This window comes from Mus caroli, unplaced genomic scaffold (genome assembly GCF_978045245.1).
Source record: "Mus caroli unplaced genomic scaffold, Mus_caroli_1 scaffold_14, whole genome shotgun sequence".
NCBI lineage: Eukaryota > Metazoa > Chordata > Mammalia > Rodentia > Muridae > Mus > Mus caroli.
Genome location: NW_028227269.1, coordinates 16,843,204 through 16,864,270, shown reverse-complemented (window position 1 = coordinate 16,864,270; position 21,067 = coordinate 16,843,204). Strand labels below are relative to the sequence as shown.

The following is a 21,067-nucleotide window of genomic DNA, read 5'->3' as shown; positions in this document are numbered from 1 at the left end:
TTCTCTGTATAGCCCTGGCTGTACTGGAACTCACTTTGTAGACCAGGTTGGCCTCGAACTCAGAAATCCACCTGCCTCTGCCTCCCAAGTGCTGGGATTCCCCTTTTTTAAGGAAAGGAATTAAGAAACTGGGCACATCTGTAGTCCCAGTTTTTTTTTTTTTTTAATATGTAAGTACACTGTAGCTGTCTTCAGACACTCCAGAAGAGGGAGTCAGATCTCATTACGGATGGTTGTGAGCCACCATGTGGTTGCTGGGATTTGAACTCTGGACCTTCAGAAGAGCAGTTGGGTGCTCTTACCCACTGAGCCATCTCACCAGCCCTGTAGTCCCAGTTCTTTTTTTTTTTTTTGGTTTTTTTTTTTTTTTTTTTTTTTTTTTGAGACAGGGTTTCTCTGTATAGTCTGGGCTGTCCTGGAACTCACTTTGTAGACCAGGCTGGCCTCGAACTCAGAAATCCGCCTGCCTCTGCCTCCCGAGTGCTGGGATTAAAGGCGTGGGCCTAGTCCCAGTTCTTAAGAGGCTAGTAAAGATCAACAGATCCCAAAAGTTTGATTGAGACCAGCCTATATAGAGCCTATACAACACAGTAAGACATTCCCCCTCAGCTTAAAATACAGGGAATTGGGGACAAGAATGCACTAAGATATGGGGTTATTTATTTTTAGGCAAAAACACAAAATGTTTAAGGCATCAAGTATGAGGGATAACAATATGGACAGCACAGATAAATCATTATGGCTTAGAATGTCATTTCTCATAAGTATCCTTGGCAGACAAGTGTCAATCTAAAGAAAGATTAAGCACAGGATCTGCAGACTAGATTTAGACATGTGTACAGCAATCAGGGTGTAACTTTTACATCATTTACATCAACTGGATCTAAATTGAATAGCTGTATTAAAGTGCTGCTGGGGACCAAACTGGTATACAATGTTGCATGTGTTCTGTAGACAGGAGCTATTCCACTGAGCTACACAACTGTCTACCGATGAGCCTAATTATTTTAAAATGTGGTTATATTGTTTATTTACTTGCTCCTCATGTTCTAGCCCCCAAGGGATTATATATAGATGTATGTCACCACATCTGTCTCATCTCATTTCATACAATGGTATCTGCACTTAAACTAGTGACCTAAACAGAAGTGTTTATTTTATGCTTTAAAAAAATTGTATTTGAAGCCGGGCGTGGTGGCGCACGCCTTTAATCCCAGCACTCGGGAGGCAGAGGCAGGCGGATTTCTGAGTTCCGAGGCCAGCCTGGTCTACAAAGTGAGTGCCAGGACAGCCAGGGGTACACAGAGAAACCCTGTCTCGAAAAACCAAAAAAAAAAAAAAAAAAAAATTGTATTTGATATAAGAGAATTAAAATTTACTTCTTATAAAAATATTATAGTCTCAACACCTTCATAATAAGCATTCTCTGGGAATAAAACCAATCAAAAGAAGTCAAAGCCTAGAATAGTGTCACATGCTAAGAACTCAGAAAGCAGTCACTAACTCCTCTGCCTCAGTTCATTTTGAGGAGCTGAACAAAGAACATAAGTTCATGTTTGAATTCTTAAACTATCTGTGAACAAGCTATAAATAAAGTGCCAACTATGATACAATCTGGGAAGTCTGGAAAGTAACCCAGAATTAGACTTTTAAATTCAAATAAATCTATTATTGAAGAAAAAGATTTACCAGATCTCAAATAACATGTGGGGAAAAGATCTAATAAAAATTGCCCAACAAAGTGCAACCACTGTATGTCAGATTGATAGAAATGAGTAGGAAAAAAAAGCACCTGAATTATTTAAATTTAAAAAATGCATGAGGATGTAGAGATGGCTCAGTGGTTAAGAGCCGCTTGTTTCTACAGACAATCTGGTTCAATTCCTAGCACTTACATGGTGTTTTCTAACTATCCAACCCAGGGGTCTGTTGCTCTCTTCTGACTTCTGTGGTACCAGCCATGCATATGGTGCACTTATGTAGGCAAAACACTCAAATACATAAAATAAATCTTTAAAAAGAAAAACAAAATTAACATTACTAAACTATCTTCAAAAACCTGGGCTGGAGATAAATCTAATAAAATCAAAAGCACAGAATATAGTGCCAAAAGTTTTATTTTATGGAAGTGGCAAACATGAAAACTACGTTCAAGTTAGAAAGTTGCTGAGTCGGGAATATAGCAAAGCATTCAAAGGTAATTCCCAAACTCTATAAAGACCAGACTAAAAATAAGTGCTATTTCTGCACACCACACATGGAACTGAAAAACGGTGTCCAAAGACCAGATTTAAGAACTTGAGCTCATTGCATACACTAGCAAGAGTTTGCTGAAAGGACCCAGATATAGCTGTCTCTTGTGAGACGATGCCGGGGCCTAGCAAACACAGAAGTGGATACTCACAGTCAGCTATTGGATGGATCACAGGGCCCCCAATGGAGGAGCTAGAGAAAGTACCCAAGGAGCTAAAGGGGTCTGCAACCCTATAGGTGGATCATTATTATGAACTAACCAGTACCCCAGAGCTCTTGTCTCTAGCTGCATTTGTATCAAAAGATGGCCTAGTAGGCCATCACTGGAAAGAGAGGCCCATTGGACTTGCCAACTTTATATGCCCCAGTACAGGGGAATGCCAGGGCCAAGGGGTGGGGGTGGGTGGGTGGGGGACTGGGGGGGGGGAGTATACTGGGGACTTTTTGGATAGCATTGGAAATGTAATTGAGGAAATTACCTAATTAAAAAAAAAAAAAAAAAGAACTTGAGCTCAAGGTGGGCATTGGCGAACGCCTTGGTTTTTTTTTTTTGTTTTTTTTTTGGTTTTTCGAGACAGGGTTTCTCTGTATAGCCCTGGCTGTCCTGGAACTCACTTTGTAGACCAGGCTGGCCACGAACTCATTGCCGGGCAATGGCACACGCCTTTAATCCCAGCACTCGGGAGGCAGAGGCAGGCGGATTTCTGAGTTTGAGGCCAGCCTGTTCCAGGACAGCCAGGGCTACACAGTGAAACCCTGTCTTGAAAAACCAAAACAAATAACAACAACAACAAAAACCCAAAACTTGAGCTCATGTTCACCAATACTTTTAATGATTTATGTGCAGTGGTGGGTGGCCTATGTGAGGGTGGCAGATCCCCTGGAACTGGAGTTACAGACAGTCATGAGCTGTCATATGGGTATAAAGTAAATCTGGGTCCTCTGGAAGAGCAGATGTTAACTGCTGAGCCATCTCTCCAGTTCCCACCAGTACAATATTAGTAGCTACTTAAAGTGAATCAAAGAAACTCCCTATAACCTTAGGATATCATGCTATTTTAAAAATGGAAGTAGTGTATCTGAGATAAATACCTGTCCAGCTACTGAGGGACTTCCATGCAAAGCTTCTCCCTCTTGTCTGTTTTCCCAAGAGAGTCAGTAAGGTACCAAAGGATCTCTGAAAAGGTGCCAGTTCTGGTGACCATACTACTTGCAGTCATACGCATGCAAATAACTTAAATTAGTCTAAGCTAAAAGGCATGGTGGAGCACGCCTTTAATCCCAGCACCCAGTCCCAGGCCAGACAGGGCTACATAAAGAGACCCTATCCAGACAAGAAGACAAGAGACAGAGGGAGAGGGTGAGTTTTGAAGCCCCTGCTTTTGTTGCTTTTATTCTGCGATACAATTGTGGCAGAAGAGGCTAAGATAAATTAGATTTCCACTGAGTAAGGACTTGGGGTAAAGAGCCAGGAAGAAAGAAATTTCCATTCTAACATCAGTCCTTTCTGAATTACTTGTGTCAAATATGAACAATGCTCATGGCTCTGTTGCCAGGACTATTATTACAATCACCTTGAGGCATACTTGCTTTCCAATATTCCAGGAACTATCAATCAACCACCTGCTGCCATTAGTTACCACACAGCCATTAAAAAAACTAACTTTTCTTTTATAAAATTTATCAACTTTGACAATTCTTTTTCACACTGCCATTACATGCACTTTACAATGCTGGGCTTTTACAAGTTGACTTCTGTTACTTTATTTCAGCCAGGGTCATGGTTCTCTGTCAATCCCACTAGCTTTCTGAGAAGGAAACAAAGGGTACTTCCCATACACTATCAGTAGTAGAGTCAAATACTTTAAATCAAATTCAAAAATATTCAAGGATTTTGTTTCATTCCTTACAAAAATGATCAGGGCTATATCAAATTATCAATACTAGATACTAGCTACTAATACAAAATAGATAGGCTATAATTCCTTAGGATATACAGCTTTGCCAGGTGGCAGTATCTCACGCCTTTAATCCCAGGGCTCAGATCTGAGTTCAAGACCAGCCTGAGTAAAAGACAACAATAATAATCAACCCGGTTGTATAATTTAGCTTGTACTAACTTCTTAATTATTTTTAACAACTTCATATAGGTGGGGATGGGGAGGCAGGCCAACTGGCTCCTTGAAGGAAAAAAACAATCTCTGGACAAGAGTGCTAGTAAGAACTCAGAAGGGATGAAGTAAATAATTTAGCATATATAGTTAAAAGTTTTCCAGCCGGGCAGTGGTGGCACACGCCTTTAATCCCAGCATTGGGAGGCATAGGCAGGCAGATTTCTAAATTCAAGGCCAGTCTGGTCTACAAAGTGAGTTCCAGGACAGCCAGGGCTACACAGAGAAACCCTGTCTCAAACAAACAAACAAACAAAAGGTTTTCCTATTAGTAGTAGTAATTATTTTATTCTATCGAGATAATCCTGGTATTGGGCTCAGACTTAAGTACAGTCATGAGCCACCACAGCTACTTCCATGGATTATTTTTATTGTAACTCGAACTGTAGTCTTCAACAAAGATCCTGGGAGATTTGAAGGACTCCCAATGGGGCTCCCTCTGGCACTGGCACTGGACTGAAGGCAATAGAAAATAAAATAATGTTAAGGAGCCATAACCTGCCAGTACACTACTTACTCCATGATCTGGTAATTGGGAACACTCTAGACCAATGGTTCAAATTTCCTAACACTTCAACCCTTTACTACACTTCCTCATGCTGTGCTGACCCCAACCATAAAATTATTTCTTTGCTACTTCGTAACTGTGATTTTTCTGTTATGAGCTGTAATGTAAATACTTGATATGAAGGGATAGCAGACACAGACTGAGAACCACTATTCTAGATCAAAATGACAAGAGCTCAAGGGAAGGGTGCAAGCATCAGAAAACACTCAGAAAAACAAGATGGGAGTAACAGGAATACAATACCACAAAAGCTATAAACTAAAAAACTAGTCTGCCAAGAAACAGCCCTGAAGCAAATGTAGATTAGTTATTGTTTCCTTTTATTTATTTGCTCCCATGTCTTAGAAAAAGAACTAGAGGGCTGGTGAGATGGCTCAGTGGGTAAGAGCACCCGACTGCTCTTCCGAAGGTCCAGAGTTCAAATCCCAGCAACCACATGGTGGCTCACAACCATCCGAAACGAGATCTGGTGCCCTCTTCTGGAATGTCTGAAGACAACTACAGTGTACATACATATAATAAATAAATAAATCTTTAAAAAAAAAAAAAACCTTACAGAGACAAAAAAATTAAAAAAAAAAAAAAAAAAAAAAAAAAAAGAAAAAGAACTAGAAAAATAACAGTCTTACTGAAGTAATCCACTTGCATTCAGTGGTGATAGTCTACAGCACTCATCAAAATAAATTTATCCTAGCTTCATTCAGAAGTGATTACTATTTTGTTAACAAGATATGCTAGGGCTGGAGAGATGGCTCAGAGGTTAAGAGCACCAACTGCTCTTCCAGATGTCCTGAGCTCAATTCTCAGCAACCACATGATGGCTCACAACCATTTGTAATGAGATCCAATGCCTTCTTCTGGTGGGTCTGAAGAAAGCAACAGTGTACTCACATACATAAAATTGAAAAGAAAACAAACAAACAAGGACAAAGAAAACAAGACACACTGCTCTAACTATAGAACTTACACTTACTTCATACAGAATTGACTAAGCAGGTACCTGAAGAGGAATCTTGAAAACAAACAAAACAAATGTTCAAACATTTTCCAGTTTCTGTCACGTGACAAAAATTCATTAAGAAACACACTACTGACAGGGAATCTTTTCTTCATTTAATAAAAACAAGAATATATCCTAAAATGGAGCATTATATAAGAGGCATAAACAAAACTTAAGTTAGAGGTCTGTTTATTTATAATTAATAATATAGACAGAATAACCATGTTATTGTGGAATATGAGCGTTAGAAATTATTAGCCAGGTGATGGCAGCACATACTTTTCATCTTAGCACTTGGGAAGCAGAGGCACACCTCTCAGTTTGAGGCCAACCTGGTCTACATAGTGAGTTCCAGGACAGCCAAAGCTACATAGTGAGACCCTGTCTTAGGGGTGGGGGGTGGGGTAAGAAGAAATTAGATTATTAGACAAGAGATTAATTTAAAATAATTAAAAGAATAAAGTAAAAAGGCCAGGTATGGCAGTAGTCCTCAGCATTTGTGAGGCAGAAAGAAGGCCGGCCAGCCAGCCAGCCTCAGGCAGACAGCAAGCTTAAAGCCAGCAAAATGAAACAATCGCCAAAAAAAAAAAAAAAAAAAAAAAGAAAAAAGATAAAAATATGGCTAGAGAGATGGCTCAGTGGGTAAGAGCACCAACTGCTCTTCCAGAGGTCCTGAGTTCAATTCCCAGCAACCACATGGTGGCTCACAACCATCTGTAATGGGATCTGATGCCCTCTTCGAGTGTGTCTGAAGACAGCTACAGTGTACTCACATAGATAAAATAAATACATTTTTCAAAAAAAAGAAAAAAAAATTTTTATGGAAATAAAAGCAATCCTTATATGGGCCAGATGATGTGTCAGCTGACAATCACACAACACAGCAAGCCCTGGTACTCAGAACTCAAGCTTCAACTGAAAGTTTAATAGAATCCTTACTACCTCAGATCCTGCAAAGTCAGCACTTCATCAAGCCCACACTAAATTCATGCCCCCATAAAGTATCATTAAAAGCAGCAGTGCTAGAAAAATAGAGCAACCATGTCCAGATCTGTCTTCTCAGTTAGAACTTGCTGTCATAGTATAAATTGCCAACACCATTTCTTTGCACTCTTATGAAGTATTCTGCTTTGTAAGACAATATGCAATCATCCTGAGGAGATGCAGCATCAACATTGTAAATCAAAGTATGCTGTTTCTGTTGGTGTTGGGGATTTCACCTCACTCAGCCCCCAAGGATTATTCAATATTTAAAACTTGCTCCATCATAGGGGTTGAGATGACTCAAGTGCTTGTTGCTCTAGCAGAAGACCCACCTACATGGTGGCTCACAACTATCTGTAACTCCAGCTACAGGGAATTCAGTGCCTTTATCTGAGCTCCACAGGCATTGCATACATATGCAGCATACATGCAGACAAAACACATAACATTTTAAATCTTTAAAAAGTGAAAAGATATCAAAAGATGGCCTAGTCGGCCATCACTGCAAAGAGAGGCCCATTGGACTTGCAAACTTTATATGCCCCAGTACAGGGGAACACCATGGCCAAAAAGGGGGAGTGGGTGGGTAGGGGATTGGAGGGTGGGTATGGGGGACTTTTGGGATAGCATTGAAAATGTAAACGAGGAAAATACCTAATAAAAAAATAAATTAAAAAAAAAAAGTGAAAAGAACACTTATGCAAAAGATACAAAAAAGCTTTTTACACACCAAGAATCACATTTGATAGCATCTACTAAAGAATCTTTTTTTGTTTGTTTTGAGACAGGGTTTCTCTGTATAGCCCTGGCTGTCCTGGAACTCACTGCAGACCAGGCTGGCCTCGAACTCAGAAATCCGCCTGCCTCTGCCTCCCGAGTGCTGGGATTAAAAGAATCATTTTTAAAAAAGTATTTCTTTGGGCTGGAGAGTTAGCTCAGTGGTTAAGGGCACTTACTACTCTTCCAGAGGTTTTGAGTTCAAATCCCAACAACCACATGGTAGCTCAGAACCATCCATAATTAGATCTGACGCCCTCTTCCAGCGTGTCTAAAGACAGCTACAGTGTACTTAGGCTTAATAATAAATAAATCCTTGGTCTGGAGCAAGCAGAGGTCCTGAGTTCACTTCTCAGCAACCACATGATGGCTCAATCATCTGTTCAGCTACAGTGTATTCATATACATAAAATAAACAAGTCTTTTTAAGAAGCATTTTTTATTTATGGTGTGTGTGGTGTGTATTAGAACCTTCAGAGACCAGAAGAGGGTGCCAGAACCCCTGGAATAGGCTGTGAGCCTTCTGGTACCAGTGCTGGAAAGCCAACCCAAGAAGAGTAACTTCTTAAATGCAGTCATCTCTCCAGCCCCTAAGAGAGGTTCTTTAACGTTTTTCAACTAAAAGTCTCCAGTTCTGTAATCAGATGTTAACTGTAACAATCAACTGTATATATTAACCTCATCTATACCCCAAATAACACAAGTTTGGTAGATACTTTAGAGTATTAAAGCTTTCTTAACTACATTAAAATGAAACTGGTAGTAAAACTATGAATTTCAGTATCTAAACTTTCATATTTCTAAACCATAAACAGTGTAATCAGATTTTAAGAATTACTAAGAATGGCTGGACAGATGGATCAGCAGTTAAGAGCACTGGCTGCTTTTCCAGGGGTTCTGAGTTTAATTCCCAGCAACCACAGGGTGGCTCACTCACAACTATTTATGTGATGATGCCTCCTTCGGACATGCAGGTGTACATGCAGATAAGTACTCAGAGACATAAAAATAAATACATTTTTAAGAATTGCAAAACAAAACAAAACAAAAAAACAAAAAGAAAAAAAAAAAAAAGAATTGCAAAGAAAATTTAACTACCAATTTGTTCAAGTACCTCTCCATCTCCACTCAAGTTTAAGACAAAGCAAAATACAACCCTCTCTTCATTTTTAAGTAACAGTTGTGTTCACATATAATTTCTTGGTTGGGGCTGGTGAGATGGCTCAGTGGTTAAGAGCACTGACTGCTCTACCGAAGGTCCTGAGTTCAACATGTGGTTGCTGGGATTTGAACTCAGGTCCTTTGGAAGAGCAGTCAGCGCTCTTAACCGCAGAGCCATCTCACCAGCCCCTAAATAAATCTTTAAAAAATAATAATAATTTCTTGGTCATTAAGACATTATGAACTATATCTAAATATTTCAGAAATGGATACTGAAGCAGTATCTGGTCCTAGAGTCAAGCACAATGATCAAGTTACAATGGTTTTCCGCCTCCTCAGGAAATTTTTTTAAAAAAGAAGAAATCAGCTCACAGTGGCAGATCCAATTCAAATCTAACACAAGTCTTCTCTCCCTTTTTCTGATTGTATGTTTTTTTCTTTGCATACAATCACTGGCTCCTGCTGAATAATAGGTAATACATGTACTTCATATAAATCACAGAAGAGAAAAACAGAAGTTCACCCCCTATAATTCCTTAGACATCTAGATCTTCAATTCCTGCAAAGCAGCCAATAGTACTAGCTTGTGTGTTTTTCCAGAAATTCAAAATATTTGGAATCTACTGTCCTTTTTCTCTTCCACACCTTTCATATATTACCCTACAACTTAGTTTCTCCATATAGTAATCCCTCTAAGATATCTCACTTGGGAGGCAGAGGCAGGAGGATTTCTAAGTTCAAGGCCAGCCTTATCTCCATAGCAGGGTCCAGGACAGCCAAAATACGTAGTAGGAAACCCTGTTTCGAGAATAAACAACAACAAATCAAGACTTCTTAAACTACTGAAGCTAGGCGATGGGTGTGAATTATTCTTTCTTTTTGCATAAGCTTTTGTTATTTTCCTAATATAAATTTTAAAAATGGAAAAATGAATGTAATAAATTAAGGAAGGAGTTTGTCTTAGCTACTTATTTTCTGAAAGGCTGGACTGGTGTTGATTATGCAGGAGAGGAGAAAGAAGGGGATTCCCTTGCCATAGTTTCTTTAGTGCAGACATTCCTAAGCCTTTGTGCCTTGGATTGGGGTGAGAAGGCAGTTCCAGCTACAAGAAAGGTATGGTACAGTGTCCTCTGCCTCAGACCACAGAGGCAGTCCACTTCTTCTGCCAATGCCTTCTACAGGCTCCCAACCTTGGTCTTGCTTATTTACCACAAACACCCTCTGACCTAATAGTAAACAGCAGCTTGTGCTCAAAGACCACAGACAGGTGCTGGAAAGGCACATTCATGCCATGGTGCAGCCAGAAGTCACAGGTTGTACTACCAGTTCAGAGATGGTACACTGTGCCCATTATTCTCAAGGTCCCCAGATGTATCAGCACTACACCTTTGTAGCCAAGCTGATCTAGGTATCACTCCAGCCCCTTAGTCAGTACAGAAGTCATTGCAGCCTTGGTTACTCTTCTACTGCTGTGATTAGATACCATAACCAAGGCAACTTACAAAAAAAAAAATTCATTTACCTGGGGACTTGCTTATAGTTTCAGAGGGCCAGCCCATGACCATCACAGTAGGGTGCATAACAGTGGGCAGGTGGGTAATTGGAAAAGTAACTGAAAGCTAACATCTTATCTAAATTGGAATGGTGTGGGCTTTCCCAGCAATGGTGGCACACATCTTCCAAACAAGGGATGTCTAATCCTAATCATCCCCAAACAGTTACACCAACTAGGAACCAAGCATTTAAATATATGAGTCTTCGGTAGGCCACATTCACTTAAGCCACCACCGGTACTTGCTTGGACAGCACATATACTAAAATTCAACAAGGGATGGGAGACAATGCAGCTGTGTTACCTGGAACTCCAATTGCCAATTGCCAGAGTTCATTCAGCAGATCTGGCTGGTATCCCCTCTCTTCAGAACTTTCTGAAAAAGCATGACCCCACCCCACCCCAGAGTGTAAACTCAGAGTAACCAACCTAATAGAAGACGGACCACTCTTGCATCATAGGTCTACAGTAGCCAGACACTCCATAGACACTCAAAAACTTGAAAGTGGGGGTCAAAGAAACTACTTCAGAACTCACTCTATAGATCAGGCTGGCCTTGAACTCAGAAATCTACCTGCCCCTGCCTCCCGAGTGCTGGGATTAAAGGCGTGCACCACCACTGCCCGGCTTCACAGTATTTTTTTAGTATTAGTATTTCATTAGACTGAAGACTTTCTCTCTGGGAATCCTCCAAGACTATAAAAGCATCCAGCCTCATGGACTTAACTACCAGATCCTGACCTTTCTAGTATGAGACAGCCATTGCTAGAGTATCCAGACCACATCTGGTAAGCCAGTCTAATAAATCTCCTTTTTAATATATAAGTTCACTGTATCAGTTGTGATCATTTAAAGAACCTCAACTAAAGTCCCAACAGTACATTGTGTGCTCACAATCATGGACACAACAAATTAGTGCCCATGTTCACAAGCTCATTCCTTCCCTAATTACCTTTATAGTGCTTCTGAACTATAAAGTTACTGACAATTTACCTCACAAATGTTGTAAGATGAAAGGAGTTAATAAAACACTACATGGTTTACTACTATTCTTCAAAATATGGATAGTATTTATCTAACAAACTGACTGATATGATTATCTAGATCAGTCACTGAGACTTTCAGCTCTAATTTTAACCCTGATTTTACTGTTTTGAGTGAGACAATACAGCCCATGCTAAAAAGAGGTCTCCCAGGGCGTGGTGGCTCTTGCGAGGCAGAGGCAGGCGGATTTCTAAGTTCGAGGCCAGCCTGGTCTACAAAGTGAGTTCCAGGACAGCCAGGGCTACACAGAGAAACCCTATCTCGAAAAACAAAACAAAATAATAAAATAAAATAAAAATAAAAAAGAAGCCTCAAATGGACTATGAAGCCAGGAATGACACTCCTGCTTCTACTGCTACCTATCAAGCACTGAGAGTACAAGTGTGAGCACCATAGCCAGCTCATGTGATGCTAGGGATCAAATCCTAGGCACATTAGACACACACATTAGACAGGCTATCAACTGAGCTACAGTTACAACTTGTATCTAAAATTCTAACTTTCACATTCAATCTACCAATTTTTCTCCTATTTTCTCACAGAGAACACTCAGCTGACTTAGAAGGCTGGTATTATTCTACCACTTCCTTTGGCATTCTGCCTGCCTTCTGTATAATCACTGAAACCCCAGAAGTCATTTTCTCCAGGAAGTCAAGACTGCACTGAAAAACCTCAGAAAAGGAAGCATACATAGGAACACCTGTAGCTGGAGAGATGGCTCAGCGGTTAAGAGCACTCACTGTTCTGAAAGTCCTGAGTTCAAACAACAGCAACCACATGGTGACTCACAACCATCCATAATGAGACCTGATACCCTCCTTCTGGACAGTCTAAATAAAGACAGCTACAGTATACTTATATAATATATAAATCTTAAATTAAAAAAAAAAAAAACACCTGTAAACACCTATTTCCTCACTCTTTTTTTTTTTTTGGTTTTTCGAGACAGGGTTTCTCTGTGTAGCCCTGGCTGTCCTGGCACTCACTTTGTAGACCAGGCTGGCCTCGAACTCAGAAATCCGCCTGCCTCTGCCTCCCAAGTGCTGGGATTAAAGGAGTGCGCCACCACGCCCGGCTGTCCTCACTCTTAATTATACATCACTAGCTGAAAAAGATGTTATCTTGCCTGGAATATATATATATATATGCATGTAAAATATGTATAGATGTATAGTAAATTCATAAGAATCTAAGACTTAAATGCAATCAGACTACATAAACAGATTAACAATATAGATGGGTCTGTCAGAACAGTGGGAATCAGAAAGATGAAAGGGAAAAAGACACTTATGGCTCAGGGTGACATGAATCATAATCAATGTACCAAACAAATCTGTAGTGAGAATTCTAGAATTTTAGTTTCCTTTAAAAAATACAGAAATATTTTATGAATATGTTTTTGTGCCGGGCGTGGTGGCGCACGCCTTTAATCCCAGCACTCGGGAGGCAGAGGCAGGCAGATTTCTGAGTTTGAGGCCAGCCTGGTCTACAAAGGGGACTGCTCCAGAGCAGCTATGACTTGCTTTATGCTCTAGCAGAAGCGTGGCTTTGCCACTTGCAGATAGTTTCTCCAATTGTGCAACATTTGAAATTCTGGAGACTTTTCAGAAGATATATAAATGCTAAAGATATATAAAAAGCCCTGACAGGTGGAGTTGTTGTGTGTGTGTGTATGTGTGTAGAGGAAGATTGTTGGTCACAGTTTGTTGAAGAAACAAGAGATTAGATAGCCTGACACAGATCAAACTACCCCAAGGAACTTGACTTGATGTCTCTAATCAGCTCAAATAGTCTAATGATAATGTGGCCCCCAAAGGGCTGGAGAGATGGCTCAGCGGTTAAGAGTGCCGACTGCTCTTCTGAAGGTCCTGAGTTCAAATTCCAGCAACCACATGATGGCTCACAACCATCCGTATTGAGATCTGATGCCCTTTTCTGGGGTGTCTGAAGACAGATACAGTGTACTTAGATGTAATAAATAAATGAATAAATAAGTCTTAAAAAAAAACAACTTTATTAAAAAAAAAAAAAGGATAATGTGGCCCCCTTTCCAACCTCTGACGTCAAGGACTCTTTCCCTTCCCCTCTTTTTTCTCTCCTATCTAATGTTAGGGGGTTGAAAGCGTAAGAAAAAGGTGGAGAAGGGTAGAAGAAAGAAGAACCTGCAAAGCAGTGAAAGCCAGCTACACCAATCCATCCCAGCTGTGGAGATGCTGGCCTTAAAAACATTTCAGAAGCCGGGCGTGGTGGCTCACGCCTTTAATCCCAGCACCAGGGAGGCAAAGGCAGGCGGATTCCTGAGTTCGAGACCAGCCTGGTCTACAGAGTGAGTTCCAGGGCAGCCAGGGCTATACAGAGAAACCCTGTCTCAAAAAACAAACAACAAACAAACAAAGAACAAAAAAAAACATTTCAGAAGTAATGACAGTTACTAAGCAACTTCTTTATTATTACTGAACTCAGGGACTGGAGAGATGGCTCAGCAAGTAAGAGCACTGACTGCTCTCCTGGAGGTCCTGAGTTCAAATCCCAGCAACCACATGGGGCTCACAACCATTTGTAATGAGATCTGATGCCCTCTTCTGGTGCATCTGAAGACAGCTACAGTATACTTAGATATAATAATAAATAAATCTTTAAAAAAATTTAAAAATTAAAAAAACAAAAAAAACCTGGACCCAGTAAGTTTTATCTGCCTCCTGACTACCATACTAGCCATGTAAGCACCAGCACCATCATCGATGCTTTTTTTCCATTTAAATGAGTAAACAACTTTTTTTAGTCACATGCATTTGATTACTGTGATCTACACTTGAAAGATGTTTTCCTAAATGTCTAAGCTTCTAAAGTTAAAAGCAACACCACATACCATTGTATTACTATTTCTATTACTATCCTCCTACCACCTTGGTATGCAAGCTTGTCATACTACCTTCACTTCCCAGCCGTATATACTCTGACTATAGCACCTCTCCAGCCTTACCCTAACCTGATGGAGCACCTTAGCTCCCAACTATTAAAATTCAAAACAGTCAGCTAGGTATGGTGGCCCAAGCCTTTAATCCCAACACTCAGGAGGCAGAGGCAGGCGGATTTCTGAGTTTGAGGCCAGCCTTGTCTACAAAGCGAGTTCCAAAACAGTCAGGGCTATACAGAGAAACCCTGTCTCGAAAACAAAAAACCAAAAGAATTATTTATTTTATGTATATGAGTACACTGTTGCTGGCTTCAGACACACCTCTGCCTCCTGAATATTAGGATTAAATAAAGGTAAGCACTAGCCCACTGTACTTGATTTTTTTTTTTGAGACAGGGTTTCTCTGTGCAATGCTATTTTGTCCTGGTACTCATTATGTAGACCTGGCTGACCTGAGATCCTACCTGCCTCTGCCTCCAAAGTACTGGAATTAAAGGTGTGTGTCACAACTCCTGACACAAGATTTATTTATGCTGGGCAGTGGTGGCGCATGCCTTTAAAATGCATGCCCCAGCACTTGGGGCGCAGAGGCAAGCAGATTTCTGAGGCCAGCCTGGTCTACAGAGTGAGTTCCAGGACAGCCAAGGCTGGCTATTCAGAGAAACCCTATCTCGAAACAAAACAAAACTATGAGTACACTGGCGCTGTCTTCAGACCAACCAGAAGAGGGCCTCAGATCCCACTACAGATGGCTGTGAGCTACCACGTGCTGGGAATTTGAACTCAGGACCTCTGGAAGAGCAGTAGTGCTCTTAGCCACTGAGCCATCTCTCTAGCCCCTGGCATATGATTCTTAACATTTTCTTTAAAGGATGGCTTTGCTAGTCCCCAAACTGGCTGCTTCAAACTCTGAAACCTGCCTCAACCTCCCAGATGGTTGGAATTCTAGGCACATTACCACTGCACTTGGCTCTGGCTTTATTTTATTTTTGAGATGGGGTGCCACTGAATTCTAGCAAGCCTCAAACTCACACAGTGTAGCAGAACCTGATCCTGAGAATCCAATCTTTCCACCTTCCAAATGCTGGGATTACAGGATTATACTGAAACTCATCTACGCAAAGCCTAGAAGAGAGGGTATTAAGGTTGTCCCATATACACTTTAAGCTTTTGGTTCTTAGCCCAAGATTGTAAATGATAGATTTTGTTCCCAAGTTGCACATAGCTTTGTTCCCAATATTTCTTTGACCTGCTCATACTTTACATGCAAGGTCTGAATTACTCTCAGACATTTCACACCTGTTATTCATCCACTGTTAAGTTTTCACTTAAACTTTGCTCTTGTCAACACTCAGATTGCTAATGACTTCTGTACCACTTCACAAAGTCAGTACACTAGGCACTTATTACCACCATTTATCTTTGATGACACTTGTCTCAACCTGAAAATGATTTTTAGAGGTTACTGTGATATTATGACCAAGAGACAACTTATAACAGAAAGTGTTTATTTGAGGCTTACAGTTTCAGAGGGTTAGAGTCCATGATTATCATGGTAAAAAGCAAACAGCAGTCACACATGAGGCAGAACTATAGCTCAGAGTTTACTTCTTGATCCAAAACTGGGAGACAGAGCTAATAGGGAATAACACCCATGAGTGGCACACTTCTCTTAACCTAACCCTTCACAAACAGTTCTTTTTTTTTTTAAAGATTTATTTATTTTTATTATATGTAAGCACACTGTAGCTGTCTTCAGATCCACCAGAAGAGGGTGTCAGATCTCATTATTGATGGTTGTGAGCCACCATGTGGTTGCTGGGATTTGAACTCTGGACCTTCGGAAGAGCAGTCGGGTGCTCTTACCCGCTGAGCCATCTCACCAGCCCATAAACAGTTCTACCTTCAAGCATTGAACCAAATGAGCAGATGGGAACCAATCTCATTCAAACCACCACAAAGGTGGGAGTTAAAGTAGAAGTGAAGGGGCAAGGTCCCACCCAATTGTTACAACTAAAACTAACTTTAAAATTTAAGAACAAAACTCTATCTGCATAAATTATACTGATAGGGAACCCAGTAATGTCATTTGACGTCTTTAAAATTGCCATCAAGAGTCTGGTTTGCACCATTTTGGTTCTCTTAATTTCCTCTTCTCTTTATAGTATTTATTTGGATTTCAATCCTTTTACTTGAAATGACCCCACAATTTAGGAACCTTTAAAACATCAGCTACAAAGGCTATTCATCTATTCTGGAAAATTGGTTAAACCTATCCATCTCTAATTTACTCTAAAAAGTAGTCAAAATCTTGAAATTGTGAGTGCTGGAATAAAGGGGTATAACACCAGTTATTTAGTGGACGCATTTAAACCAAATCAGCCTCACCTTTTTCCTCCATATCAAAATTCTCCTTTCTAGTACACACATCCACACCATTCTATTGTGTGTTCAGAAATACAAAGCTTTTTCTTTGGACACCTTACTAAATTACCAGTTACAAATCAAAAAGAGGATGGTTATAGTTCAGTGGTACAGCCCTTACCTAGCATATTCAAGGCCCTGGGTTCCAGCTCTTAAAAATGAATTGCTAATCTGTCAATCATCAGACTTATTCTTATTGACTAATTTATCACTTCCTTGTCTATATGTTCAGGTTAAACTTGTCAGCTCACACTCACACCATGAATTCTAGATGCAGTTGCACCAGTACAGACATCCACAAGTGGCTGGAGACATAGCTCATGCTGGCAGATCACATGTCTTAACATTTGGAAAGCTCCCAATTCCCACATAAAAAAGAAAACAAAAAACAAAAAGGAACTTCAATCAAGCTTCTCCTTCTGACCTGCTCAAATCATGAATCCTACCAACAGACCACCCCCTAGTCACACCAACAAAACAAACCAAAACAAAATCTTCCCTCAAGCTCTACCCCAAATTCTCCCAATGACAGCCACTTCCAACACTGCTCCCTCAATACTCACCTCAAATCTATTATCTCTGTGAAGTCTTCTCTGAGGCTTCTGTTTCCTTCTAACTATACTGCATTTTACTCATAAACACCTTATAAAAATTACCACCGGGCGTGGTGGCGCATGCCTTTAATCCCACAGCACTTGGGAGGCAGAGGCAGGTGGATTTCTGAGTTCGAGGCCAGCCTGGTCAAAGTGAGTTCCAGGACAGCCTGGGCTACACAGAGAAGAAACCCTGTCTCGAAAAAAATAAAAAATTACCTAGTACAATTCTCTATATTATAAATTGCTCAAGGACAAAAAAAATCAAGTCACATCAGTGGTTCTCAGCTTTGTTCTTCCCTGTATTGTTTAACCTTTCAAAACACATCACGTTCCCCAGAATATCTGCCAACTGGAGACATGCTTCCCCAGGGTTCTTCTTCCAAGTTGGTCATCAAGGCAAAATTCAGCTAATTTGTGCATTAGTGTACAAATTAGTCAACCTACCTACCTCTTCTATTTCTGTCTTGTGCAAGAAAAAAGCACCACTGTCCTAATTTCAAAAGTTCTCTTATTAAAAGGATACGCATGAGAGGTCTCCAATAAACGTCTGGTCACTCTCTCAAACCGTATCAAAAAAGGAAAACTCCCACATCTATGCTTCCATAAAACCCAAATTTTCTGGGGCTGGAGGAGTAGTTCTGTGGTTAACAGCACTTGCTATTCTATTCTTGCAGAGGACCCCAGAACCCAGCTGAGTTCCCCGAACCCACATGGTAGCTAACAACTCCAGTTACAGGAGATAACCCGACTCCTCCTTCCAGTCTCTGGACAATGCATCCCCATAGGTGGTATACATACATACAGGCAGAACACAATTCTTTGTTGTGTGTAAGAGCTGCAAGATGGAATAAATATTCCTTTGTTTCAGAATTAAACTGCTAGTTTACACAAAAATCTGGTGATTCAGAACTGCATGGGTAAATAAACCCCAAAGTGTTAACAATAGCCATCAATATATGCTATTAAAGTCTGCTATTACTATCCTAGTTGACATCTCTTGAATGTAAAAGAATTCAGGCCTAAGAGCTGCCTCCCCTAAGCTAAACAGGGACTAGAACTTAAGATCACATAGATGTTAACAGAACAAAATGAGTTTTCTGCACTTCACTACCAACTCTGATTGCTTCTGACCCCTAACATCTGTATCTATCAACCATGATTTTGCTCAGATAATCTCTTTTGTTTTAGTAAAACAGGTAGGTTTTACACAACAGGGAAAAAAAAGTTCTAGGTTCCATTGATTCGATGTGATAAAGAAATGAAGGCTAGGCCGGGCGGTGGTGGCGCACGCCTTTAATCCCAGCACTTGGGAGGCAGAGGCAGGCGGATCTCTGAGTTCGAGGCCAGCCTGGTCTACAAAGTGAGTTCCAGGACAGCCAGGGCTATACAGAGAAACCCTGTCTCAAAAAAAAAAAAAAAAAAAAAAACAGAAAAAAAGAAAAAAAAAAAAAAAGAAATGAAGGCTAGAAGGGAAAAGCCTTTTTTTCCCTTCTCTTATGAAACCCTGCATAAAAGACACCTAAAAAGATCTAGGGCAAGCCTATCAGCTACCAGCTGCCTCTTATAAAGGTGGCATGTGAAGAGCAAACCCAGCAGCTCCTTCATCATCAGTCTATAACTACCTATCAATGTGCACAGGAGTTACAGTTTGCAGCATTAATATCTGACACTCTATGGCATGCTATTTAAATTTTAGAAACTTGCTTTATTGAATAAGAGATCTGGGCAATGAATGACCCAAGATTTTAAAGTGCCCCCTCTAATATGGGTGAATCATACCCGTTAACATCCCGGTTGGAACTGGACAGTGCAAAACCTGGAAAGCCTTCCTTGCCCACTCACACCAGAAATGCTTTCATTTTCATACACCGGACTTAAGCGAGGTAACAAATAGAAAAGAAACACTATTAAATAGTGAAATTTGACCAGAGCATGGTATTCTTCAAATTATCTGTATATTTTTCATCCAGTGAACTCCCCCCCCCACCTCTTTAGCAAGGAAAGGCTCACCATATTCTTACATGAAAAATAAAACTATGTCTAGATTTTTCATTCCTAAATCTTGGGGGGCTGGGGAAATTCTAGCATCTCTATTGTAAAAGTCCCCATGCCTTCTACGACATGGAAGAACTTACAGATCTCAGGACCACTCTCCTGGCACAAGGTTAAATAGGTCTTTTTCAGTCTTGTGCAAGCCTACGCGGCTGCTCCCCCAAGTTTTTGTAACCCAGAGCTTGGGAAAATAAGAGTTACCCACCCCCGAGAAAGCTCTGAAACAGTTATGAAGGAAGCCTGGGGCTCAAACTCTCTACCCCACAGGTTTCTCCCCATCGGGAGCCCCACACAAAAGGGGTCTCGCTCCCGCCGCCCTACTCCCTCACTAATGCCGGCGCCGACTCACGACTCACCAGGACCGTGGTGCAGATGGACCTCAGCTCCGACTCCACTTTCTCCCGATAGTCCTTGATCAGCTGCAACTTCTTGTCAGAGGTGTCGGTCTTCTGCTCAATGCTCGAGATGACCCTCCAGGCGGACCTGCGGCCCCCTACCACGTTTTTGTAGGCCACCGACAGCAGGTTGCGCTCCTCGTTGGACAGCTCGGCGCCCTGCTCCGTCACGGCTTTCATGCAGGTGGCCATGTCGTCGTAGCGCTCGGCCTGCTCGGCCAGCTTGGCCTTCTGGATCAGCTCGGTCTTCTCCATGGCGAGCGAGGGCGAGCGCCGAGCCGGATCCGGAGTCCTCCTGAGAGCCGCGAGGGGCGGGGCGGGGCGGCGCCGGCGAGGACAAAAAGGAGCGAGGGGAGAGCGCGTCAGACAATGCAGCCGGACGCCCGCTTTGTCTCGGCGCACGAGGCCGCGCGTCCTCGGGCCTCTTACGGGACCGCCGCCTTCCGCCCGCGCCCTCCGGCCCGCCCGCCGCGCCTCCCCAAGGCCGGAGCGCGGGCCCCACCCGGCCCAAGATGGAAGCGGCCGTTGGTGCCGCACCTTCCCGTCCCAGCCCGAACCTCAGGCGCGCGGTAGCCTAGCAGATCTGAGGACCGTGCTCCGCCAACCCCGGCCTCGGTATCTTGCGGCAGCAGTTGCAGCCGCAGTCCCAGAGCTGTGTCCGCACTCACCTTCTAGTCTCCGCGGCCGCGACGCGAGTCCCACCACTTTGATCTGCTTTGGGCTTTAGCCGAGGACCCTCCCGTCTCAGCCTAGCACGGAGCCGACGAGCTCGCCACCGACCAATAGAACGCTGCACCTCCCCAGGGAGTCCCGCCTCCAGCTTCTCCTCTGTCCAATGAGAAGCGAGCGCGCGGAAGGGGGCCCAGGGGGCGGGGCGGGAAGCGAAGCCGAGGCTCCGAGGGTGGGTCGACTCCGGTAGGTTCGGTTGGCCCGCAGGCTGCGGCTTTGGCCACGGGGTTTCCTCCAATTAGATCCAGGGTGAATGGACGTCACTGTTGCCATGGCGATGCTTTTACCAACTCCCCTCATCCTCCCCGCCAGCCCGGCACTCCTGGGTGCGGCACCGGACCGGAGGTGCTTTCGACCTCCGAGGCTGCGACCGCGTGTCCTGTAGCAGCAGCCACTGCAGATGGGGCGTTGCAGCTCTCGAGCTGCTGCGGCTGCAGCTGGACT

At 42.1% G+C, this 21,067-nt stretch overlaps 1 protein-coding gene and 1 pseudogene across 1 annotated transcript in view; both read right to left on the bottom strand.

The window, feature by feature from the left end:
* The window catches only part of Ywhaq (tyrosine 3-monooxygenase/tryptophan 5-monooxygenase activation protein theta), a 31,626-nt gene extending 10,914 nt beyond the window's left edge, over positions 1-20,712 (bottom strand). The window contains exons 1-2 of the mRNA XM_021179060.3: positions 20,563-20,712; positions 19,856-20,189 (exon numbers count right to left, since the gene is read on the bottom strand). Coding sequence (XP_021034719.1) covers positions 19,856-20,149 — 294 coding nt within the window. The 5' untranslated portion in view covers positions 20,150-20,189; positions 20,563-20,712. The remainder of the gene's footprint in view (positions 1-19,855; positions 20,190-20,562) is intronic.
* LOC147001133 (ragulator complex protein LAMTOR4 pseudogene) lies at positions 9,117-11,746 on the bottom strand (annotated as a pseudogene).
* Positions 20,713-21,067: the final 355 nt, after the last annotated feature.